At 34.0% G+C, this 27,499-nt stretch overlaps 1 protein-coding gene across 1 annotated transcript in view; it reads left to right on the top strand.

Moving 5' to 3' along the window:
* Eml5 (EMAP like 5) overlaps nt 1-27,499 on the top strand; it is a 182,690-nt gene that overhangs the window by 84,599 nt on the left and 70,592 nt on the right. Inside the window, exons 15-21 of the mRNA XM_071607616.1 lie at nt 531-636; nt 2,389-2,482; nt 3,747-3,847; nt 11,151-11,353; nt 11,968-12,079; nt 13,343-13,470; nt 18,349-18,490. Of these exons, the coding sequence (XP_071463717.1) occupies nt 531-636; nt 2,389-2,482; nt 3,747-3,847; nt 11,151-11,353; nt 11,968-12,079; nt 13,343-13,470; nt 18,349-18,490 (886 nt within the window). The remainder of the gene's footprint in view (nt 1-530; nt 637-2,388; nt 2,483-3,746; nt 3,848-11,150; nt 11,354-11,967; nt 12,080-13,342; nt 13,471-18,348; nt 18,491-27,499) is intronic.

Genomic DNA, 27,499 nt, shown 5'->3' on the forward strand with positions numbered 1-27,499 from the left:
GAGTCCCATTTATATGCTTATTGCTTTAATCCCATCTGAATCTTTGCTTACACCTAGTTTAAAATGTGCTTGCTTGCTTCTCTTTGTGTCCAAGTCCTGCTTTTTCTGAAGGCCCAATTTCTAGTACCATCTTATTCATGAAGTTTTCTTTTTCAGGACCTTTTAAATCTCATTAATTGAAAGTTTTCTGTTTTCCCAATGAAAAGATATCTGAATGTCTTAGTACTTGTTGTATCTGGCATAGAAATCCTGCCAATAATAGTGCTTAACAAGCATTTATTATCATTTTTTAAGAAGTATAGGAGTCATATAGTTCTAGAATATTCCTAGAAACACAGAGCCTAGCCTCATTGGCTTTTGAATGAATATTAAGAAAAAATCCAGTCATGTATCCAGTCTGCTTTATATTTTTGATAAATTTCTATAGTAAATAAAACAAAGGCTGTGAAATATCTTGTTTTATTTACTTTTAGCAGATGTAAAAATGATTAACTTTATTGCATATATTGATTTTTATAATTCTATTTTAGGTGGGTAGGGATCCCTCAATTCACATATGGGATACAGAGACTATTAAACCATTGTCAATATTAAAGGGCTACCACCAATATGGTGTCTGTGCTGTTGATTTCTCAGGTAAGCCTATTTTCTATTTCAATAAGAATGATCCAAATGCAGAGGCAATATGTAGAATTTTAATCTGAATCAGTGTTACCTAAGCTTGTGATTTAGCTATGTCCTTCACAATTTTTTTTCAAATGTGCATACTGTTGTTCTAATTAAACACAGCAGTGAAAGTATAGATTCATTGACTAGTGTCTAATTATAGTTCAATTAGTATGATTTTAATACCCTTTAAACTTTGTTAAAAACTTACCCTTTAAACTCTATTAAAATCAACACTTAAAATCAACTCAGTTACACTAAATGGTATGTATCTCTCCTTTTGGGCAAACTTCTGATTTCATCTTAATGTTTTATAGTTACAGAATAAACTTTGAAAATGCTAATGGTGAAAGGTTAAGAATGAAAGAAATTAGAACTGAAATATTTGTTTAAGACATTTCTATTAAGTGACAATTTCAGGCCACCTTATAATTTCAGAACATGCTTACACTTTTCAGTATGTTTAAACATTAGCAACTAAAGATAGGTCTATACTGAAAGCCAGGGTGTGGAGTAGGAAGAGGGAAGAAAATATCCTTAACAGAGAATTCTATATTAAATTAGTGCTTTTTTGCTATTCTGACTGAAGTGACAAGTTAACCATAAGTGAGATTTAGGAGAAAATATATATATACTTTCAAGGAGACTAATAGTCAAGAAACAAGAAAATGAATAACAGATTAAGTGGATCAACAATAAAAATGCCACTGGAAGTATTGAGGAACTAATTGAGGTTTACAAACGTGTGGCAAAATAGAAAACATTTTCTTATAGTCTAAGCCTTATAACCTGTGTATAAACACAGCCTGTCAGCCTGTCTCATTATTCATTTGTCTCAATGATTCATCTAATATACTCATTACTTGTTGCTTAATAACAAATAATTGACTTTCATTAAAAGCAGTAATACTAATGTTGACAGTATATTGTAACCTGTGTATTTTTCATTTAGCTTTTCATGATTACTGAGTTCTTATTATCACAACAGAATTCTTATGGTGAATTTAATGGAATCAAATCTTTTATTCCCCTCCTTTCTTAATTTATCTTTCCTTTTCATTTTTTCCCTGCAGATTTTGTTTTGTTTTTAATTGACCTGTAACAATTGTACATGATCATGGGTATAGTGTGATGTTTTGATATGTGTAAACACTGTAACAATTATCTCAGAGTCTTTAGCCTATTCATCAATTCATACATTTATCACTTTCTCTTTCCCTTTCCCATCCCAATTAGTTGGACAGATAAAGCATAAGGTCAGGTGAGATAAAAAAGAAATTAATTTAGGTCACAGGTAGACCCATTGGTTCTGCCTCTGGTGAGAGCCCCCTTGGCTGTGTCACAACATGATAGATGGCATCATGGTGGGAATGAAAGCAAGAAGGAGAGATCACGTGGTGAGATGGGAAGCCAGAGAGATTCAGGGGTCAAGTTTGCTGTTTTATAACAACCCATTATCATGGAACTCACTCACTCTGAAAGACCAGCATTATTCCTTACTGAGGGCAGAGCCCCCTATAACGTTTTTACCTCAAGGTAGGCCCCAACTGTGAAAGGTTCTATCAACTCAGTACCACCACACTGAGGACCAAGCCTCTAGCACCTGAAACTTGTAGGGAAACTACATTCAAATGACAACATTTAGCTTTAGAATACGTACAAAATGTTTGTCTTCTGAATGTAAATGGTCCGTAAGTATATCACTCTGATTAATTGTCACAGCGGATGGGAAACGTTTGGCTTCAGTTGGAATAGATGATAGCCACACCATTGTACTGTGGGACTGGAAGAAAGGAGAGAAACTTTCAATGGCAAGGTAAGGAAGTAACTTGATATGACAAAATACTAGAATTATTTTGGAATTAAAAACTTTAAAATAATTTTGAAATCAAGCAAATATGCTACCATCTTTTTTATCTTTGAATAAATAATATTAGGTAAAAGATAATTGATTTTATAATTTCTTTGTAAGCTGAGTCTTTATGAGAATTTTTAAAATATATTTTTAGTTATCAATGTATCTTTATTTTATTTATTTATATGTGGTGCTGAGGATCAAACCCAGTGCCTCACACACGCTGAGCAAGTGCTCTGCCACTGAGCCACAACCCCAGCCCTGGACCCCTTTCCTTACTGTAACTATAATAAGGCTCTGAAAATAATAGTTACTTTAATTATCCATTTACAGGTAGAGTGAATTCTATATAATAGCCTATTAGACAGCAGTGTTATAACATAAACAGTGAACATCCAAAATGTTTATATTATATATTTAAGTGAAAAAAGATATACCTATCATAAAGAAGTTATTGCAGTTTTTAATCTATTTTTCTTCACTCTAAATTTTCTATAGTGAATATCTTGGTTTTTATTTTTAATTTTTTTATTATGATGAATCAGAAATATTCCTATGAAGAAACCTAAATTCCTAAGATGAAAATTAGAATTGTTTTACTAAAATTATATAATTTACAATTGAAAAGTTAATTATCTAAAATGATTAAAGATTGTTGGAAAAACTATGTTAAATTTTAATGAAATATTACTTAAATTCTTTAATTCATTTATGTCATAAGCTGTGTTCCTCATGCACAGTTGTAGGTATCATAGGTGCTACTCAAAAGAAGTTTTCACTGTTTCTATCTTTTGACAACCTGTTGAACAGAGTTGACATATTAAAATAATGACAAAGCCAGGTGCAGTGGCACATGCCTGTAATTCCAGCCACTCAGGAGGCTAAGGCAGGAGGATGCAAGTTGGAGACCAGCCAGATCAACTTAGTGAGCTCCTGTTTCAAAAAATAAAAAGGGCTGGGGATGTAGCTCTGTGGTATAACAGCCCCAGGTTAAGTTCATAGTACTGCCGAGAGAGAGAGAAAGAGAAACACACACACACAGACACACACACGCACACACACATAAAGTGAATATACAAATGCATGTCTTCACAGCCCAAACCCAAAGGACAAGTGGGAAATAGACATTCAGTAAAGTGAGAAGTAAAGATAGAGTATGGATCAGGGAAAAGGTTGTTACAGGATAGCTTTGTCTTCAGAGCTAAAATTTTTTTATTTATTTCAGAGGAAGTAAAGATAAGATTTTTGTTGTTAAGATGAACCCCTACATGCCTGATAAACTGATTACAGCTGGAATTAAACACATGAAATTTTGGCGTAGAGCAGGTAAGGAAGTGTTTCATTTTACTTCTTTGAAAATTAAGAAATTGTTATTTTTTTAATATTTATTTTTTAGTTGTAGTTGGACATAACACCTTTATTTCACTTGTTTATTTTTATATGTGGTGCTGAGGATCGAACCCAGGGTCTCGCACTTGCGAGGTGAGCGCTCTACCGCTGAGCCACAACCTCAGCCCAAGAAATTGTTATTTTAAAAAGTAATTTAGCTAAGTGCAGTGTGGTATCCCAGACTGGATTCTGGAACAGAAAAGGGACATTGGTGGAAAAACTGGTGAAATCTGAATGAAACCTAGGGTTCAGTTAATAGTAATATATCAAAAATGATGGTTTCTTAGTTTTGACAATGGAATTGGAATAATAGAAGATGTTAACATTAGAGGAAACTGGATGGAGGCATATATGGGAACACTATGTTATCTCTGCATCTTTTTTGGAAATCTAAAATTTTCCAAGATAGATTTATTTTTAAGTGACTTACTGTTGTGTTGGTGCATTTTAAACAAAGATGCATTTATGTAATATTCATATTTGCAAAAGGAATTAACATATGAGATTAATCAGTTGGTTGTCTAGACTCCTTTCTTCTATTAAAAGACATGATTTATAGTTTAAACTAAAAATGAAAAATTATGTAAAAATTCTTTATATGATATAGAAACAAAATGTTCCTTTAATTTAGTCATTTGTAACTGTAAATTACAAATATAGAAGTTCACATCTTAAAATAAAAAATATTTTTTCTTTTCCAGATAGAATGAGTACATTTATAAAGTCCCAACAATGTCACATTGATGTCTCAATGAATTTAAATCTTTCACAGAAAATATGTAAATGTAGGAGGAAGAATAGGCTTAGTGAAGACATTTCCCAAGTTCAAGTACCTTTCAAGTTGTATTCTACATAGGAAATAAATTGATTCTTCTGATTTGGAGTTAATATTTTATCACAGATTTATCATAGTGTATGCATTTACAAAGGAAAAAGTATTTTCATGTTTATAATTTCATTTCCATATGATTGAACAAAATTTTCATTTGGACCTCTTAGTCACTTGAAATTGCAAATAGCCAGCAAATATTATTTAGCATTTCTCTTAAAAACAAAAACTATGAATTTGTTATTTTAAAGAAAGTAAATAGCCTTAAAATGAAAAGATATATAACTGAGTTACTTTCTTCCTTAAATTTGATTACACATATATTTGACCTGAACTTGAACCTGAACCGTATAAGGATAAATGTTAGGGTTTTAGTGCACATTTCAACCTTCATCACTTTTAGAGTTCTGATCCATGGAGTTCACTAGCCAAGTGGGAAATTAGTACCTATTTTCTTATTCTAAGTATTGTCTAACACTCTAAATGCATACTTTTAGGTAAATTAAGTTGAAGAAGGTGAATCAGACCTGAGGTTAAAATGGAGTCTCTCTTGCCACTTATCCCAAATCTAGACTGGGCATTCCAAGTTATGAATTATTGGTTTCTCCCTAAAGTATTTTAACTCTATTCCAAAGACAGGGAACCACTGAAAGTTTTTAAGTGTTAATGACATGGTCTTGTGCAATAGGAACATGTTATATTATATGTATCAGAAAACCTAACTATCAGTTATCTAAACCAGGAGTGAAAACTTTCTGCAAATGATCAGATAGGAAATATTTTAGGTTCTCCAGGTGAAAAGGACAAAAATGAAGAATATTCGTAGGTACTTAGAGAACAAGGGAAAAAATTGTCCTGTTTTGATTACCCTGTTTGTTCCCAATTGCTATGAATTGGAAATATACTCTTCAAAACTATACTATTGTAGGGAATGGGCCTAGTAGGTTGGGGTATGGTGTTAGTCAGCTTTTTTTTTTTTTTTTTTTTTTTGACAGTGACCAAAATAACTGAAAAACAGCAACAACAACAACAACAAAAAAAAAACTTAGAGGAGGAAAAGTTTAGTTTAGCTCACAGTTTCAGAGGCCTTACTTAGTCCATGGTGGCCGACTTTATTAATCTGGAATATCATAGTGGAAGGTAAGGCAGGGAAATCTGCTCAAGCCATGACAGCCAGGGAGCAGAGAGAAGGGGCTGAGGAGGAGATGAACCCTTGCAGGGTATGCTCCTGGTGACCTACTTCCTCCAACTATCTCCTAGTAGTTTATTCAGCTATCAATGGGTTTATCCATTTAATGAGGTCAGAGTCCTTATAATCTAATCATTGCTTGAAAGCCTCACTTATGAACCCTGCATCCCTAAAGACTATGCTTCTAACATATGAACTTTTAAGGACATTCCAGATCCAAATCATAACAGGTGGAGAAGTAGCCATGGGCAGCTTCACTCTGAAGCTATGTGTCCCAATGAAGCATAGATACCAATGTGTCTTCTTTCTGAGAGCCTGACCCTCTGAACTTAGGCAACTGGCCAAAGATGGGGGAAACTACTGGACTTATTCCACTGCTAGGTGCTTAGCAGTTGCCATTAGCAGAGTCTTCAGCGTATAGTTGGTGACCAGATCAGGCTCTAGACAGCTGTTAGCTGCAGCTGCAAATCAAACAGGCTTTCTGTGGCTCTAGTGCTAACCTCCTCCAGTGGAATTTAAATAAAATAGATGGCCACAGAATTTGGCCCATAACCAGTTGTTTGCTGACCCCATTCTAGACAGATAGTCTGTGCTGTAATGAAGCGCAGTTGCCCTACCTGTGCACTAGATTCCTTCTCTCGTCTACTCAAGGACACCACTCCAGTTCTTTCCTTTCTGACTTTCCCTTCAGCATGTAAGTCTGGTATTATTTCCTTATCTTTTTTTTTTTTTTTTTTTTGGTACTTGTGATTGAACCCAGGGATGCTTAACCACTGAACAACATCCCCAGCCCTTTTATTTTTTATTTTAAGACACAGTTTTGTAAGTTGCTGAGGCAGGCCTCAAACTTGTAATCCTCCTGCTTCAGCCTCCTGAGTCACTAGGATTACAGGTGTGTGCTACTATGCCCGGCCATTTCTTCATCTTGAATAAATGAAACAAACCTTTCAATTCTGTTCTCTAGTTGCTAATCAGTCTCTCTTGTTTCCTATATACTGAAGCACCTCCAAACAGTTATGTGCTTTCACTTTATAGTTACTCCTCTTTCTCTTAAGAGAAATCTAACCTTCACCACGTCATCTGACTGCTCTTGAAGTGTTATTAATGACTCTGCTTGTTGGTTTTCTGAATACTTTCAGAATCTGACCACTTTTCATCTTCTAGGCTACCACCCTGGTCCTTGCCTCCTTAATCATTTAGTCAGATGATTGAAATAGACATATAACTTTTTATCCCCCTCATCCTTCAATCTGTTCTCAACCCAGAAGTCAAAATTAATTTTAATAAGTCATATGCCAGATCTTATCATTCTACTACTCAAATATTTTCCATCTCATGCAAAGTAAAAGCTATATCCTTATAGTGGCCTGCAAAACACCCTCTGACCCATCTCCTAGTATTGTTTCTCTTTCTTTTTTAAAAAAATTAATTAATTAATTAATTTTACAGTAGAATGCATTTTGACACATAATACACAAGTGGAACACAATATCTCATTCCTCTGGCTGTACATGGTTCACAGTCACTCCACTAATGTAATCATACATATATATATAGGGTAATAATGTCTGTCTCTTTCTACCATCCTTCCCACCCCCACAAGCCCACCCCTCCCCTGACTCCCCTCTATACAAACCAAAGTTCCTTCATTCTTTCCTATCCCCCTGCCCCACTGTGGATCAGCATTCGCTTATCAGCTTTTGGTTTTTTGGGATTGGCTTATTTCACTTAATGATATTCTCTAGTTCCATCTATTTACCTGCAAATGCCATAATTTCATTCTTCTTTAAAGGCTGAGTAATATTCCATTGTGTATACGTACTATATTTTCTTTATCCATCCATTCTTTATCCAGGTTGAAGGGCACCTAGGTTGGTTCCCTAGTTCAGCTATTGTCAATTGAGCTGCTATAAACATTGATGTGGCTGTGTCACTGTAGAATGCTGATTTTTAAGTTTTCTGGGTATAAGACTGGGATATCTGCGTCAAATGGTGGATCCATTCCAAGTTTTCTGAGGTATCTCCATACTGCTTTCCATAGTGGTTGCACCAGTTGCAGTCCCACCAACAATATATGAGTGTACCTTTTCCCCCACATCCTTGCCAATACTTTTTATTGCTTGTAAACTTGATGATTGCTGTTCTGACTAGAGTGAGATGAAATCTTAAGAGTAGTTTTTACTTGCATTTCTCTAATTACTAGAGATAATGAACATTTTTTCATATGTTTGTTGATTGGTTGTATTTCTTCTTCTATAAAATGTCTATTCAGTTCCTTAGCCCATTTATTGACTGAGTTATTTATCTTTTTTTGGTGTTACGCTTTTTGAGTTCTTTATATATCCTGGAGATTAGTGCTGTGTCTGAGGTACCTGTAGTAAAGACTTTTTCCCATTCTGTGGGCTCTCTCACCACATTATAGATTGTTTCCTTTGCTGATAAGCAGCTTTTTAGTTAGAATCTAGCCCACATACTGATTCTTGATTTTACTTCTTGTGCTTTAGGAGTCTTGTTCAGGAAGTCAGATCTTAAGCCAACATGATGAAGATTTGGGCCTACTTTTTCTTCTGTTAGGTGCAGGGTCTCTGTTCTAGTGTCTAAGACTTTGGTCCACTTTGAGTTGATTTTTGTGCAAGGTGAGAGATAGATGTTCAATTTCATTCTGCTACATTTGGATTTCCAGTTTTCCCAGCACCATCTGTTGAATGGGCTCTCTGTTCTCTAATGTATGTTTTTGATGCCTTTGTCTAGTATGAGATAGTCATATTTATGTGGGTTGGTCTCTGTGTCTTTTATTTTGTACCACTGGTCTACATGTCTGTTTTGGTACCAAAACCATGCCATTTTTGTTACTGTTGCTCTGTGATATAGTTTAAGGTCTGTGATGCCTCCTGCTTCACTCTTCTTGCTAAAGATTGCCTTGGCTATTCTCGTTCTCTTATTTTTCCAAATGAATTTCATGATTGATTTTTCTAGTTCTATAAAGAATGTCATTGGGATTTTTATAGTAACTGCATTAAATCTATATAACAGTTTTGATAGTATGGCCATTTTGACTATATTAATTCTGCCTATCCAAGAGCATGGGAGATCTTTCCATCTTCTGAGGTCTTCAATTTCTTTCTTTAGTGTTCTGTAGTTTTCATTGTAGGGGTATTTCACCTCTTTTGTTTGGTTGATTCTGAAGGTGGTTTTTTTTTAGGCTATTGTGAATGGGGTGGTTTTTCTAATTTCTCTTGCAGTGGATTCATGTATAGAAATGATTTATGGGTATTGATTTTATATCCTGCTACTTTGCTGAATTCATTTATGAGTTCTAGAAGTTTTCTGGTGGAATTTTTTGGATCTTCTAAATATAGAATCATTTCATCAGCAAATAGTGGTAGACTGAGTTCTTCTTTTCCTATGCATATTCCTTTAATTTCTTTCTTATTGCTCTAGCTAGCAATAAGGACTATGTTGAATAAAAGTGGTGAAAGAGGACGTCCCTGTCTTGTTCCAGTTTTTAGGGGGAATACTTTCAGTTTTTAGGGGGAATACTTTCAGTTTTTCTCCATTTAGAATGATGTTGGCCTGGGGCTTAGCATAGATAGCTTTTACAATGTTGAAGTATGTCTCTAGTTTTTCTAGTGTTTTGAACATGAAGAGGTGTTGTATTTTGTCAACTGCTTTCTCAGTATCTATTGAATGATCATATAATTCTTGTCTTTAATCTCTTACTTTCTTTGCTACTCTTCATTTCTCTCCTGATTGATCCTTAAAGATTCTAGTCACATTCTTGCTTTGGGGCCTTTGCACTTGCTGTTCCTTCTGCCTGAAACACTATTCTAACTCAGCTTGCTCTTGCTACCTCCTTCAATTCTACATTCAGATACCACCATCATGATAAGGCTTTCCCTTCACACCCTTACAATGGACTCCTCAAACTTCTTATATCCTTTTTAGGCTTACATTTTTTCCAAAGCACCCATCATTACCTAATTTATTGTACATTTTACTTAATTGTCATATTCATTAACTGTCCATATAAAGTTCACAAAACCAGAGAATTTTGTTGTCTGTTTTGTTCTTAGCTCTACTTCCAGTGCCTTGAACAGTGTATGGCATGTGTATGTCTTAAATAAATGAATGAATGAGTTCAATTGGAAAAAATGGACAAAAGATATCAATAGGTGATGAATAACAAATAAAAATATGAAAATATGATCAAATTCATTTATGCTAACAGAAATGTAAATTAAGACCACAATAAAATTCACTTGATATTTCACATTCCATTTTTTGACAATACCTAGTGTTCCTAAATGTGGGAAACAACAGGAACTCTTTTCACAGTTACTAGAAGTGGAAGTTGGTATATTGAACTGGGAGAAAAATTTACAAAGAAGAGCTGGGGCTACTCTTATTTAAATTGCTCCTTTTGCACATTATTCTATGACTACTCCTACTCATTCCTCGAGCTACTCTTACAATTGTGTAGAAGAGATCCTTATAAGAATGTTTAAGGCAGATTTGTTTTCAATAGCAAAAATGAGAAGCAACTTAAATACTTGTTAATAAAAAATGAATAAACGAATGTTTGTGTAATGAAATAAATCCATAGTTATGAAAATGTTTTCTAGAAGTAAAAATCAACTTGTATAAAACTGACAAATCCTTGGTGAATAAAGCATGTTGCAAAAGAAAACATACAAGATGATATTTATAGAAAATTTTGAAATGTGAAAAATCATATGACACATGACTCAAGAATTAATAAATACATAATAAGATGTATAAAGGAATACAGGAGAATGATCAACTTTACATTCAGAATAGTAGTATGTGAAGAAGGGATATAGGATTGGCATGACATGTCACTTGGTTTGGTATATTTTTGTATTTTGATAGAGGATATACAGGTGTTTGTTGTGTTGGTACAAAAAATATCTTTTGTATTCTTAAATATGTCATACTAAAAATTTTGTAAAATATTATCAAAAATGCTGAAGACTTATTAATACTGACTTAGGCCATGTCTTATTTATCAAAAAAACTATGGCCTAAAATACACCATGCAAGGTGGTATCTGAATTGCTGATTAAGAGATCCATATTTCTCTTTTTAATTCTTCTTACTGTTACATGTCTTTCTACTCAAACAACAATAGTAGAAAAGAAACTGTACTTTATAATTGTGTATATTTTGAAAGTGGTACTTTTGTAATATTTTTTATGAACCAGGGGGAGGATTGATTGGAAGAAAAGGCTACATAGGCACATTGGGGAAAAATGACACAATGATGTGTGCAGTGTATGGATGGACTGAAGAGATGGCTTTTTCTGGAACATCCACAGGAGATGTGTGTATCTGGAGAGATGTCTTCCTTGTAAAAACAGTTAAAGCACATGATGGGCCTGTGTTCAGTATGCATGCACTAGAAAAAGTAAGTAATTTAAAGAGATTTCAAATTAAACACAATCTGATCATGGCATATAGAGCATTTTCAGAAGTATAGGAACCCTGCTGTTCTTCTTGGCTGGACTACCCAATTATAGTCTGTGGGACAGGGTCTTTTGACCTTGGTTTGTTCCTTTCTTCAACTTCATAAACACAGATTGAAATAGGTCAACATTTTGAAAAAATGTTTAACTTAATATTTATTAATCCCTTACTAGTTGTCAAAAATTGTTTTACATATAATCATTATATCCTATCAGGTGGATACCAGTATTATTCCTTCTTTGTAAAGACTGAAGTTAAAAAGACTCCAGGAGAATATATGTGACTTTCTGAAATTGGTGATCTAACTCATAATTCCAAATTAGTATTAGTATTATTAGTATCCTATACTAATAGTAGAATGTTTATTATTTTAAGTATTTTTACAGATTTAATGTCAATTCTTTAAAAGCTGTTATGGATTCTTATCTAATTCCTGTTATTTGCAAGCTGTAACTTTTGTCTGTAGTCTTTCCTCTAGAGTTTTCCAATATGAAGGAGGTTATTATTTTTTAAAATATTTAAATCTTTAATAATTTGAATATTTTATTTTCATAGGGATTTGTAACTGGAGGAAAAGATGGTATAGTAGCTCTTTGGGATGACTCTTTTGAAAGATGTCTCAAGACCTATGCTATAAAAAGAGCTGCTTTGGCCCCAGGATCCAAAGGTGATTTGAGATTTAATTTATTTGTAAAAAAAGAGATCAATTGTTCATTAGTTAACTTGATTATTGAGGTGGACCACATGGAATATATTTTTCCTTCTTTATTCAATGGGCATCAGATTTAATTGGGACTTACTTGATACCAGAATCATTGCTATTCTTTCAAAAATATGTTTTCTGAGATACATGTAATAAAATATTAGCCAAGTACAATTTTATCAATATTAACTTTTAATATTTTTAATTTTTCAAAGGAAATTTCCATGTGAGCATCATATTTATCATCAGCCAGGAACTTGTTTTCTGACTTGGCTTTTTTTTTCATCATGGCTTTTTGTTGACCCTGCTACTTTACCTCACAGGCCCTTCTTCCCTTTGCCTTTACTTTCAATGCACTTCTTCCGTTAAGGCACTATGCCACGCTCTGTCTGGCCTCCAGACTTTTGGCATATTAGTTTTGCCTAGAATTTATTCTTCCCTCTTCCTCCATTTCCTAATTACATTCTCATTTTTCAAATCTCAAACACTAGTTCTTCTAGGATGACTTCCCTATCCTCACCTCCCCACAAAAAGGTGAAAATTCCTTGCTATATGCTCCTTTTTGAATATGTTCCTAACACAGGGTCTGTTTTCCTCACTGTATGCTATAAAGGGGAGGAGTTAGGTTTGTCATATTTACTAATATATCACTGAAGCCTGTGTAGGACACAGTAGACATGAAAGAATATATTTTACATTGAATTAAAATTGCTAATCAGAATAGTGTAAGTGTTCTAAGAGGGGCAGGAGATTGATGAGGAAGGGCTAACACAGAAGTAAAGAAAGAGTTGTCAGGGGTTAGGGTATAATTCAGTGATAGAACACTGACATAGCATATGTGGAATACTGAGTTCAATCTCCAGTACCTTAAAACAACAACAACAAAAACAATAAAATTCTACTATATTTGTGTACTTCTTTTGAAATTAATAAATCGATTGAAGGAACTACAGTGCATTATTAGAATTCTTGAAATACAGGAGAAATCAACCTTGTATGGGTTCATTGTCAAAATAACTGTCACGAGCTGGGGTTGTGGCTCAGTGGTAGAGTGCTTACCTGCCATGCCTAAGGCACTGGATTCCATCCTCAGCACTACATAAAAATAAAAGATATTGTGTCCACCTATAACTAAAAAAATAAATATTTTAAAAAATAGTAGTGTCACAATACGTCCTTTTATTAATAACTTCATACATATAATAACATCTCATTTTAACATTTCAGGTCTTCTCTTGGAAGATAACCCATCTATACGTGCCATATCATTAGGCCATGGTCATATTTTAGTTGGCACAAAGAATGGTGAAATATTAGAAGTGGATAAAAGTGGCCCAGTAACACTTCTGGTCCAGGTACTTTGAAATACTAATATGCTTTTTTTCTCTTTACATAGAATTTATTCTTTCATTACATAAGAAAAGTTGACAGTGGTGAAAAATAATGTTAATTAGGGAAATATTTGTTAATATGTAAAGAAAAATTTTAATTTGGTTATCACTAATATCAGTAAATAAATATTCATATTCTCATATGGAATAATTGCCAATATTTTGAGTTAATTCTTATCACAAAATAAACCAATAGAAAAACTGGCTGTTAAGAATTTAGCCCAGCACATTTATTTCAGATTTAATTTTATCTATTTGAGATATGTTTGTTTAACATAAGGCAGTTATTTTTCTGTGAAGCTCTGTAGATGAGTCATTGTTAGTTTCTAACTTAAAAAAAATGAGGGCTGGGGTTGCGGCTCAGTGGTAGAGCACTCGCCTCGAACATGGGAGGCTCTGGGTTCTATCCTCAGCACCACATACACATATCAACTATAGCTAAAAATAAATAAATAAAAATATTTTTAAAAATGAGTGTATAACTGTATGATAAAATTTTATTGCTGAAAACATTTATTAGTCAAAGTATGTCAATAATAAAACAGAAAATCAGAAATATAAAAATCTGTGTAGTAGAAATATAAACATACCAGCAATAGCTGTTGGTCATATGGCCCTTAACATTTCCATAGAGTGGCATGTAAGGTTTTTACATGTACATTTCTTTAGTGTATTATATTTTTCTGAAAAGTAAGGAGGGAAATAGATCAACACTGTAAAACATAGTGAGGTTGGCTCTATCCTGATGAAAAACTGTCCTTATGCAATTCTATATAGTAATCAAACTTTGGTTTGCCTTTTACTCTGAAAAAGAATTATTTTCTTTCTTAATACTCACTTATCTCTCTTCTAACCTCCACTTCACTCTTGTTAAGACAGCAAAAAGTACACATAGATGAGAACACTGCACATTCTTTAATGCTTTATTATATTATTAATATGACATTAAAGAATAAATATGCAAATGATAAAACATTAAATTAATGCTATCTTACTCAATTTCAGTTTATAAATGCCTTTGAAATTAAAAATGGAGTTATAATAAATGTTTTTAGCAATAAAATTTTATCATATGGTTATACACTCATTTTTCTGTGTTTAATATGTTTATGATATCTTAGGAAATATTAGCACAAGTACCCTCTGATGGATGAATTCAGAGATGGAATTTTAAAAAACCACAGTTTCATAATTATAAAAAAAATTAAGTACTAAATGATATTTATTAAGAGAAATACTTTAGGCAAAATAAAATTAGCAGAGTGTATTTGAACATTAAAATATTCGTGAATTGGACAGCATCTGAAACCAGAAGAGGTTCAGCAGAATCTGCTGCAGGAGCACAGGCAGCGAGCTTTTACAGACAATGTGGACAACAAAGATCTAGTTGATTGGTTAGAGTGGGAAAACCTTAATTAGAGATTAGTTGGCTGTTTCTGATTGGTAAAGTATCTAGTTTCACTTTATTTTGTACATGGGGCTTTGGTTATCTTACATAGGCACCTAAAGCACTGAAGCTATCCCAGCCTAAATGACCTCCCAATTAAAATTTTTTTGTTTTTGTTTTTGTTTGGTACTGGGGATTGATCTCAGCGGCACTCAACCACTGAACCACATCCCCAGCCCTATTTCGTATTTTATTTAGAGACAGGGTGTTGCTGAATTGCTTAGTGCCTCGCCATTGCTGAGGCAAGCTTTGAACTCAAGATCCTCCTGTCTTGACCTCTCAAGCCACTGGGATTTAAAATTGTTTTTAATACATTGTGGGGGGGCGGGGGAGGCTGGGAATTAAACTCAGGGCCTGACACATGCTGAGCATGTGCTCTAACCACTAAGCTATACACCCACCCAATTTCATTATTTGGGGTATTTATTATAAATTTAAGATTTCATTGTCTTTTTATTTTGAAATCAGGAACAAGGGAAGATGCCACATTACCATTTTTGTCCAATATGGGTAAAACCTTAGCCAATTCAGTAAAACAAATCAATAAAAGTGTAAGTGCTAGAAATAAATGGACAACGGTGGTATTTTTAGATACAACAAATTTGTATATCAAGAATAAACTGAAAAATTGTTGGAAATAATGTTTAGATACAAAATCAGCATATAAAAATCAATAGTATTTATGTAGCAGCAATAACAAGTTTGAAAATATGACATAAAACATGCTGTTCAGGGCTGGGGTTGTGGCTTAATAGTAGAGTGTTTGCCTAGCATGCATAGGGCACTGGATTCAATCCTTAGCACCACATAAAAATAGAATAAAGATATTGTGTCCACCTAAAAACTAAAAAATAAATATTTAAAAAAAACATGCTGTTCATATAAAACAACTACATAGTAACCCAGAATTTTGTAGTTAAACTATCCAAGAAAAAATAAATGATAGATTCAATATGATTCAATATGATTACAATTCAAACTTTAATGAGATTTTTCACAAATTCTAGAAAGATTTTTTAAGATCATCTAGAGGAGAAAAGAAGATCAAGAAATCTTTGAGAAATTCTCCAGGAAAAATAAAAAAGATAATATAAAACTATAGTAATTAAAAATGTGGGAATGTTTATACCTAATGTAAATGTTAAATAGTTAAAAAAAAATATGACGATTGTAGCAGCACTGTCTGTAGATCAGTTTAGGGATTCATCCTAACAGGATTAAGTCTTCCTACCTATGAATATGGGATAGCTCTCTATTAATTTAGACCTTTTCTTTTTTCAGAAGGGTTTTGTGATTTGCAGTATACAAGTCTTATACCTATTTTGTTCAATTTATTTCTAAGTATTTTATTATTTGTAATACCATTATACAGTTCTTTTTAATTTTGTTTTCAGATTGTTCATTACTAGTGTAGAGAAATACAGTTGATTTCGTACATAGCCTATAATATAGCCTATAATAGGACCTTATATCCAATAAATTTGTTGACTTCATTTATTATAATAGTTTAATAAGTAGATTATTTAGGATTTTCTATATATAAGATCATGTCATCTGTAAGTAGAGATAGTTTTATTTCCTTGTATTCAATCTGATTGGCTTTTATTTCTTTTTCTTGCCCTATTGTCCTGGCTAAAGCTTTCAGTATAATGTTTAAGTGGTTAGAAAAGACACCTTTGTCTCGTTCCTAATCTTAGAGAAAAAGAATTCAGCTTTCCACCATTAAGTATAAGGTAACCACGGCTTTTTCATAGATTCTCTTTACTCGGTTGAGAAACCTTCTTATTCCTAGTTTTTTCTAAACATTGGTAGGGAGGGATTTATCTTACACTTTTTCCATGTATACTCAGATGATCATATGGTTTTTGTCCTTGGTTCTATTAATGTGACATATTATCTTAACTGATTTTTGAATTTGGCAATCTTGCATTCTTAGTTGTATAAAAATCTTTCCATATGTTTAATTCAGTTTGCTAGGATTTTGTAGAGGGTTTTAGAATCCACCTTTTTAAGGGATATTAGTCTGTAGATTTCTTGTGATGTCTTGGTAGATTTCTTGTGATGTTTGGTTTTGGTATCAGAGTGAAATGGCTTTATAAAATCATGTAGGAAGTATTACCTGTACTTTGTCTCTTGCCTTGACCACACTTAACTGTTAAACTCCTTTAATTACTGACTGACTGCTCTATTCTTTTCAATACTTTCTTGAAGTATAAATTGTTCCACAGACTAAACCAATCAAATTTGACTCCTTTAAAGGAGCATTTCCCTAGGTTTGTAGTGACTTCAACAAAGATCCTCCTAGCTACTTCTGAGAGTTCTCTGGTTCCTTTGGACAAACTAGGTGGTCTCTAGTTTAGATTCATATGTCATATGATTCTATAAATCTCCTTCTGTTTACTTTTCATCACAACCTCCACAGTTTTTTTGTGGGTTTTTTTGTTGGTGGTGGTTTGTTGTTGTTTTACTAGAAATTGAACCCAGGGCCTAACATGCTAGTCAATTGCTCTACTATTTTGCTACATCCCCATTCCTTTTTATTTTGAGACAGGTTTACAGTAAGTTACCCAAGCTTGAACTTGCAATTCCTCCTGACTTAGCTTCCTGCGTAGCTGGGATCACAGGCATACACTGACACTTCCATCCCTCCACTGTTTTTGAGAGAATTCCTAGTCATTAACTTTTCTCTGCTTTGCTATAAATAAAGTCAATTCTTTTGAGATTAGGAGGTTTTTTTTTTTTTAATTCGTTTGTTTTACTTTGTTTTGTTTTGTTTTTGTTTGTTTGTTTGTTTTGACTTGCTTCTCCCTTCAGGGAAAATATCTGAGTCAGGGCTCTTGAATTGAGAATAAGACAGGCTTTAAGGCTGAGTGTTTGGTAAAGAGAGAAAGGGCAATAGTCTAAGGTCTTCTTAGGTTTTCTTGGGTTTCCACTAGGACACCAGTGGTGGAGTTTCCATATGGAGTAGGGGCTGGGGAGAAGGGAACTTCTGCCTGTCAGTCTGCTCACCAGGAATTCAGCCTCCACAACTGACAGCTTAGACAAGATAAGGAATGCCTGACTTGGTACCCTCACTGGGTAGACAGCTCTTCTGCTGGGAACGGTGGAGACAGCCAGGTGTTCTTGTTTGTATCAGTCCAGCATGAAGTTTTGGGAGGAGGGACAAAGCACTGGATCTCAGTTTAAATACCATAGATTCTCACTGTTCTTACCAAATTTTAGCAGATTTTTTATGAATAAATGTTTCTTCATTTGTTGTATCTCCTCAAAACCATTTCCAAACTTTAAATGGTTGGGTTTTTAATTTTTTAATATCAGTTTTACTGGTAACCAGGTGTGTAGAGCTCCTGTCATGCATATATTTTTAGGTTAAATTGATACTGTTTTCTTTATAGGGACACATGGAAGGAGAGGTATGGGGTTTGGCTACACATCCTTATCTGCCGATCTGTGCTACTGTAAGTGATGATAAAACCTTAAGAATATGGGATCTCTCTCCTAGTCATTGTATGTTGGCTGTCCGGAAACTGAAAAAGGGTAAGAGGCTCTCAGACTTGAACATAGATTAAGTTATAGCCATTTTCTAACCTTTATAAATATAAAAAAGCGATAGTTAGGTACATGAAAATTTTTAAAATATTTATTCAGTGTCTACTTACTCATGGTGCGCATAAAGAAAATTAATTATGCCCATTCTTTGCATTATGGAACCTTCTATGATCATACCTAAACCCAGCTAATTTTTCAATGACATGTTAGAAGACAGAATATAGGAAGTAAATGGAAATTAAGTTTTTCTCCCCCTTGCAATTATGGATTATATGTAATTTAGAACTGGAAACTAAGAAAGAAGGCCTTCACTTTAAAAGAGGTAGCAGAGGTAAGGGAAGGCTGTTTGAGGATAAAACAAAACTGAGTATATTTGTAAGAGGCAGATGAAACTGGTAGTATATAGAGAGAAATGGTTCAGTTGTTGGTAAAAAAGTTGTTATTAACCTAGGGCAGATGGAGATTTACAGAGAGCTCTGAAATTCTTTTGAGTGGTAGAGAATGTTATCTTCTAGAATGGAGATAACCATAGGAGGACTTTCCCTGGAAATGTTGGGAACAAGTTACTGTAAGAAATGTGATAGAGCCAATAGATGAAGGAAAGGATTGTCTAGCCATAGTAAAGGCCAGATTGGAGTTAGGTAGCATGAATTTATAATTCATTCTGTTAATTTCTTTTTACTTCCTTCTATTGACTTGAAACTTAGTGTTTATTCTCTTCTTTTAGAGTTATTATTAAATATTTAACAAGTACACTCAGTTCAAAAACTGAATATCACAATCTATAGAATAGTCTAGTTCTGGTCACTTTACTCCCCCATTTTTTAATTACTGATGTCCAGCAGTTTCATTCTCTGTTGGTTTTTTTCCTCCTACAACTACCTTCAGTTGGCATTATTATTCTTTTATGCAGTCGTTATTTATTTAGATTTATTTATACCTATACTTTCTTTGTTCATCTTTTCTTCTTGCATCTCAGACTTGTTACTTTATAGTTTTCTTCCTCCTAAAATATATCCTTAGAGTTTCTCTAATGAAGGTTTGTTAAAAATTCCCTCAGTTTCCTTGATCTGAACCAGAGACATACTAAGGGCAGGCTGCTGGGAATGGTCCAAAACACAGTGATGGTTATTCACATTTATTATTGTTGTGTTTAACTTCTCAATTGGCTATGTATTGCACATGGAGTGAATTTTTATCCTCATCCTGCCCATGGTATACCACTAGTCTGAACATATCTTGATATTTTACTCTCATTCTTAAATACTAATAGAACTTCTTCTGACTTTTTTGGTTGAAAGCATTCTGCTTTCTGCCACTTTCTTTAATTGTTATATAGGTATAGTTAAATAGCATTGTGCATGTATATGGGTTTACTTTTATTTATTCAGCTTAAGATTTGTTGTGTTTTCTGAATCTGGATTTATGTATTATATCAATGCTAAAATAAAATTGTCTGCTAGTATTAGTGGCTTCTTCTATGACTAGATCTCTGAATTAAGTTGAAGGCAAAATTCATGATTCTGTATTCTTTCTGAAAGAATCAGTAAGCAAATACTCTTTTCTTTAGCAAATGTATATACAAGTATCATAGTTGTGAGCGTTAACATTTTATAAAAATAAGTCATTATGGTTAAAATAGACTGTTCTTAGGAAAATTTCTGGCAAACAAGTTTATGGAAGCCAGTTAAAATAAGCAAAAGTGTAAATATGCATGATTTAATGTTTATAATGCCTGTGAAGAAAAATATTTGCCAGACTTTTGTAACTTTAGTGTATAATTACACATTGGATAGTTCCCATTAAAAACTTGTATCCTAGCTGTGTGCAGTGGTGCATGCCTATAATCCCAGCATCTCAGGAGACTGAGGCAGGAGGATTGAAAGTTCAAAACCAGCCTCAACAAAAGTGAGGCACTAAGTCTGGGGTTGTGGCTCAGTGGTAGAGTGCTTGCCTAGCATGTGCAAGGCCCTGGAATCGATCCTCAGCACCACATAAAAATAAGTAATAAAACAAAGGTATTGTGTCCAAGTACAACTAAAAAAATATATATATTTAAGAAAAAAGTCAAGGAGATCCACCCACACTGGCCCATGCGGGATCCAGGCTCTCAGTAGGCCTGGTTCACCCATCCCCTGGCGGGGCAGATACCACCAGAGCCTAGCCTTTGGCCCCTTGCCCCTTCCAACCAGCAGACTACCAGGGGAGGTCAAGCCCAGCAGCCAAGATCCACCCATTCCAACTTACACAGGACCCAGACACAGGATGTAGTAGCATTCATTGAGGGACACAAGCAGGGTCTGGAAGCCCAACATCAAGGTGAGATACAGACAATCTGCACAGGTACTACAAGAATATAGGGAAGAGACTGTAATATTTCATATCCACACTACAAGAAAGGAAGACACATAGACAACATGAAAAAACAAGGGAGGAAAGTGCCCCAAACAAATTAGGACACTATAATAACAGAACCTATGGACAGCAGCGAAGTTGATGAAATGTCAGAGAAGGAGTTCAGAAGGTTCATAATTAAAATGATCTGTGAATTAAAGAATGACCTAAACGAGCAAATATAGGCAAAAATTGATCACTCCAACAATGAGATAAGAGAGCAAATACAGGTAGCAAAAGATTACTTCAAGAGAGAGATAGAGACCCTGGGGAAAAAGTCAGAAATCCTTGAAATGAAGGATACAATAAATCAAATTTTAAAAACTCAATAGAAAGCATAACCAACAGACTAGATCACTTGGAAGAAAGAACATCAGATAATGAACACAAAGGGGCATATATATGTATAATTGTTAAAGTCTTGTTGGTGCATGGTTCCCTTGAGCAGTATGTAGTGTCCTTCTTTATCCTTTTTGATTGACTTTACTTTGAAGTCAACCTGGAAAATAAGTTGATCACACAGTGAAGAAAGTTAGAAACCATGAACAGAACATCCAAGAATTATGGGACAGTATCAAAAGACCAAATCTAAGAGTCACTGGGACAGAGGAAGGCACAGAGTTTCAAACCAAAGGAATGCACAATCTCTTCAATGAGATAATATCAGAAAATTTCCCAAGCATGAAGAACGAATTGGAAAACCAAATACAAGAGGCTTATAGCACACCAAATGTATAAAATTACAATAGATCTACACCAAGGCACATTATAATGAAAATGTCTAGCATACAGAATAAGGATAGAATCTTAAAAACCACAAGAGAGAAGAATCAGATCACATATAGGAGGAGAACAATTTGTGTCTCAGCAGATTTTTCAACCCAGACTCTCAAAGCCAGGAAATCTTGGAACAACATATACTAAGCTCTGAAAGAAAATGGATGCTAACCAAGAATCTTATAACCAGCAAAACTAAGCTTTAGATTTGATGATGAAATAAAAAACCTTCCATAATAAATAAAAGTTAAAAGAATTTACAGCAAGAAAGCCTGCACTACAGAACATCCTCAGCAAAATATTTCAAGAAGAGGAAATGAAAAACAATGATGAAAATCAGCAGAAGGAGAGATTATTCTAAAGGAATATCTAATCAGAGGAGAAACCAAGTCATGTTAAATACCAAAAATAAACAAAAATGGCTGGGAATACAAATCATGTCTCAATAATAACCCTGAATGTTAATGGCCTAAACTCACCAATCAAGACATAGACTAGCAGATTGAACAACAACAACAAAAAAAGACCCAACAATATGTTACCTCCAAGAGACTCATCTCATAGAAACAGACATTCACAGACTGAAGGTGAAGGGTTGGGAAAAACCATACCATTTATATGGACTGTGGAAGCAAGCAGGGATGTCCACCCTCAAATCAAATAAAGTAGACTTCAAAGTAAAGTCAATCAAAAAGGATAAAGAAGGACATTACACACTGCTCAAGGAAACCATACATCAACAGGCTTAACAATTATAAATATATATGCCCCAAACAATGGAGCAACTATGTTCATCAAACAAACTCTTTTCAAGTTCAAGAGTCAAATAGACCACAACCCAATAATTTTGAGTGACTTTAACATACCTCTTTCATTACTAGATAGATCTTCCAAACAAAAGCTGAACAAAGAAACTATAGAACTCAATAATACAATCAGTAATTTAGACTTAACTGACATATATAGAATATTTCCATTCTTCAATGAGAGAATATACTTTCTTCTTAGCAGCACATGGATCCTTGTCTAAAATAGACCAAATACCTGCCACAAAGCATCTCTTAGCAAATATAAAAAAGTAGAAATACTACCCTGCATTCTATCAGATCATAATGGAATGAAATTAGAAATCAATGATAAAATAAAAAATAAAATCTACTCCAACACCTGGAGACTAAATAATATGCTGCTGAATGAACAATAGATTACAGAAAACATCAAGGAGGAGATTAAAAAATATTAGAGGTGAATGAGAACACAGATACAACATATCAAAATCTCTGGGACATTATGAAAGCAGTTCTAAGAGGAGAGTTCATTGCATGGAGTTCATGCCTTAAAAGAAGAAAAAGTCAACAAATAAATGACTTAACACTACATCTCAAAGCCCTAGAAGAAGAAGAACAAATCAAAAACAAAAGCAGAAGACAGGAAATAATAAGGATGGTGGAATGTGATAGACATCATTATCCAAAGTACATGTATGAAGACATGAATTGGTATCAATATACTTTATATATAACCATAGATATGAAAAAATGTGCTGTATATGTGTAATAAGATTTGTAATGCATTCCACTGTCATTAATTTTTTTAATATTTATTTTTTAGTTTTAGGTGGACACAGTATTTTGTCTTTATGCGGTTCTGAGAATCAAACCCAGTGCCCCACGCATGCTAGGCAAGCGCACTACCACTTGAGCCACATTCCCAGCCCTGTCATTTATTTATTTTTTTTAAATCAGAGCTGAAATCAATGAAATTGAAACAATTGAAAAAACTGACAGAACAAAAAGTTGGTTCTTTGAAAAAATAAATAAAATTGACAGACCCTTAGCCATGCTAATGAAAAGAAGGAGAGAGAAAACTCAAATCACTAACATATGTGATAAAAAAGGAAATATCACAACAGACACTACAGAAATACAGAAGATAATTAGAAATTATTTTAAAAACTTGTACTCCAATAAAATAGAAAATATCAAAGGCATCAACAAATATCTAGAGTCATATAATTTGCCCAGATTGAATCAGGATGATATACACAATTTAAACAGATCAATTTCAAGTGATGGAATAGCAGACACCAACAAAAGTCTACCAACCATGGAAAGCCCAGGACTGGACAGATACATGGCCGAGTTCTACAAGACCTTTAAAGAACTAATACCGATATTCTCAAATTTGTTTCAGGAAATAGAAAAAGAGGCAGCACTTCCAAACTCATTCTGTGAGGCCAGTATCACTCTGATTCCAAAACCAGGCAAAGACACATCAAAAAAAAAGAAAACTTCAGACCAATATCTCTAATGAACATAGATGCAAAAATTCTCAATAAAATTCTGGCAAATTGAATACAAAAACATATCAAAAAGATAGTGTACCACGATCAAGTGGGATTCATCCCAGGGATGCAAGGTGGTTCAACATGCAGAAATCAATAAATGTAATCCATCATATCAATAGACTTAAAGATAAGAATCATATGATCATCTCAATAGACTCAGAAAAAGCATTTGACAAAATACAGTACCCCTTTAAGTTCAAAACACTGGAAAAACTAGGGATAACAGGAACATATCTCAACATCATAAAGGCTATCTATGCTAAACCCCAGGCCAGCATCACTCTAAATGGAGAAAAACTGAAGGCATTCCCTCTAAAACTGGAACAAGACAGAGATGCCCTCTTTCACCACTTCTATTTAACATAATTCTTGAAACACTGGCCAAAGCAATTAGACACATGAAAGAAATTAAAGGGCTACACATAGGAAAAGAAGAACTCAAATTGGCACTATTTGCTGATGATATGATTCTATACCTAGAAGACCCTAAAAGTTCCACCAGAAAACTTCTAGAACTAGTAAATGAATTCAGCAAAGTAGCAGAATATAAAATCAACCCCATAAATCAAAGGCATTTTTGTATATCAGTGACAAATCTACAGAAAGGGAAAGGAGGAAAACCACCCCATTTTCAATAGCCTCAAAAAAAAATAAAATACTTGGGAATCAACTTAATGAAAAAAGTGAAAGATCTATATAATGAAAATTACAGAACCCTAAAGAAAGAAATCAAAGAAGACCCTAGAAGATGGAAAGATCTACTTTTCTCTTGGATAGGAAGAATTAATATTATCAAAATGACTATACTTCCAAAAGCACTATTCAGATTTAATGCAATTCCGGTCAAAATCCCAATGACATTCCTCATAGAAATAAAGAAAGCAATCATGAAATTCATCAGGAAAAATAAGAGACCCAGCTAAAGCAATCCTTAGCAGGAAGAATGAAGCAGGTGGCATCACTATACCAGACCTCAAACTATACTGCAGAGCAATAGTAACAAAAATGGCATGGTATTGGCACCAAAACAGACTGGTAGACCAATGGTATGGAATATAGGACACAGAGACTAACCCACAAAACTACAATTATCTTATACTAGACAAAGGTGCCAAGAACATGCATTGGAGAAAAGAGCCTCTTCAACAAATGATGCTGGGAAAACTGGAAATCCATATGCAACAAAATGAAATTAAACCCCTATCTCTCACCATGCGTAAAACTCAACTCAAAATGGATCAAGGACTTAGGAATAAAACCAGGGACCCTGCATCTAATAGAAGAAAAAGTAGGCCCTAATCTCCATCATGTGGGATTAGGCCCCAACTTCCTAAATAAGACTCAGATAGCACAAGAATTAAAATGAAGAATCAATAAATGGGACTCAAACTAAAAAGTTTCTTCTCAGCAAAAGTAATGATCTGTGAGGTGAATAGAGAGCCTACATCTTGGGAGCAAATCTTTTTTTTTTAAATTTTTTTTCTAATATTTATTTATTTATTTATTTATTTTAGTTTTTGGCGGACACAACATCTTTATTTGTATGTGGTGCTGAGGATCGAACCCGGGCCGCACGCATGCCAGGCGAGCGCGTTACCGCTTGAGCCACATCCCTAGCCCTTGGGAGCAAATCTTTACCCCTCACACATCAGATAGAGCACTGATCTCTAGGGTATATAAAGAACTCAAAAAGTTAAACACCAAAAAAACAAATAACCCAATCAGTAAATGGGCCAAGGACCTGAAGAGACACTTCTCAGAAGATGATGTACAATCAATCAACAAATACATGAAAAAATGTTTATCATCGCTAGCAATTAGAGAAATGCAAATCAAAACCACTCTAAGATTTCATCTCACTCCAGTCAGAATGGCAGCTATTATGAAGACAAACAACAATAAGTGGTGGCAAGAATGTAGGGTAGAAGGTACATTCATACACTGCTGGTGGGACTGAAAAATGGTGCGGCCAATATGGGAAGCAGTATGGAGATTTCTTGGAATATTTGGAATGGAACTACCATTTGACCCAGCTATCCCTTTCCTCATCTATACCCAAAGGACTTAAAAACAACATTCTTCAGGGACACAGCCACATAAATGTTTATAGCAGCACAATTCACAATAGCTAAACTGTGCAGCCAACCTAGATGCCATTCAGTGGATGAATGGATAAAAAAAAATGTGGCATATATACACAATGGAATTTTACTCAGCAATAGAATGAAAGCATTGCATTTGCAGGTAAATGGATGGTGTTGGAGAAGATAATGCTAAGTGAAGTTAGCCAATCCCAAAAAAAAAAAAATGCTGAATGTTTTCTTTGACAAAAGGAGGCTGATTCATAGTGGGATAGGGAGCAGGAGCATGGGAGGAATAGATGAACTCTAGATAGGGCAGAGGGGTTAGAGGGGAAGAGAGGGGGCATGGGGTTATTAATGATGGTGGAATGTGATGATCATTATTATCCAAAGTATAGGTATGAAGACACAGTACATATACTGTGTTTATAACCAGAGATATTAAAAATTATTCTCTATATGTGTAATAAGAATTGTAATGCATTCCGCTGTCATATATAAATAAAAATTTAACAAAACACATTAAATACATGAAAAATAAATAAAAGAAAAAGAAAAAAAATCAAGTGCTAGGCAACTCAATGAGACTGTATATAAATAAAATACAAAGCAGGGTGGGGGATGTGACTCAGTGGTTGAGTGCCTCTAAGTTCGATCCCCAGTACAAAAAAAAAAAAAAAAAGATTGATAAATCCTTAACTAAACAAAAGCGAGAGAAAACCCAAATCAATAAAATTAAGAGTTGAAAAAGGAGATACTACCACAGAAAAAAAAAATCCAGAGAATCATTAGAAACTAATTTGAAAATTTATACTTCAATAAACTAGAGAATTTGGAAGATATTTGTTAATGACATTGTCATAGAGTTGCAAAAGTAATTAATTTTGTGTAAATTTCCTCAGATATCTAAAAGGTGCTTGCTGAGTACATTATATATTTGTTTGAGTACAGTATAATGATAAATATATTCCATTCTAAATTTCCCCTGGCTTTTTCTTTCTTTTTTAAAGAAACCCCTGTTTTTGAGATGAAATTTTGCTATGTTGCCCAGTCTTGCCTCTCCTCCTATCTCAGCCTCTGGGGTAAGTGGGACCACAAGAGTGTACCACAGCACTGCATCCTCTGACTTTTTTTGTCATCAAATAATACCATCTCTTATTTGATAGCTTTGAGAATATCTTTTTAAATAACTTTTTTATGTGGGGACTATAGCCCTTTTCTTGATAGCAAAGCAATGTTTATTTAAAAGAATGCAGTTTGATTTTTCATCGTATTTAGATTTATGATTTATAGAAGGAAATTATAGCTCTTTGCTGTTGCATTTGTTGTGAGTTGAATTATGTCCCTGAATAAGTTAGGTTGAAGTCCTAACTCCCAATAGTTGCCCTTATTTGTAAA

Source organism: Marmota flaviventris, chromosome 2 (assembly GCF_047511675.1).
Source record: "Marmota flaviventris isolate mMarFla1 chromosome 2, mMarFla1.hap1, whole genome shotgun sequence".
Classification (NCBI taxonomy): Eukaryota; Metazoa; Chordata; class Mammalia; order Rodentia; family Sciuridae; genus Marmota; species Marmota flaviventris.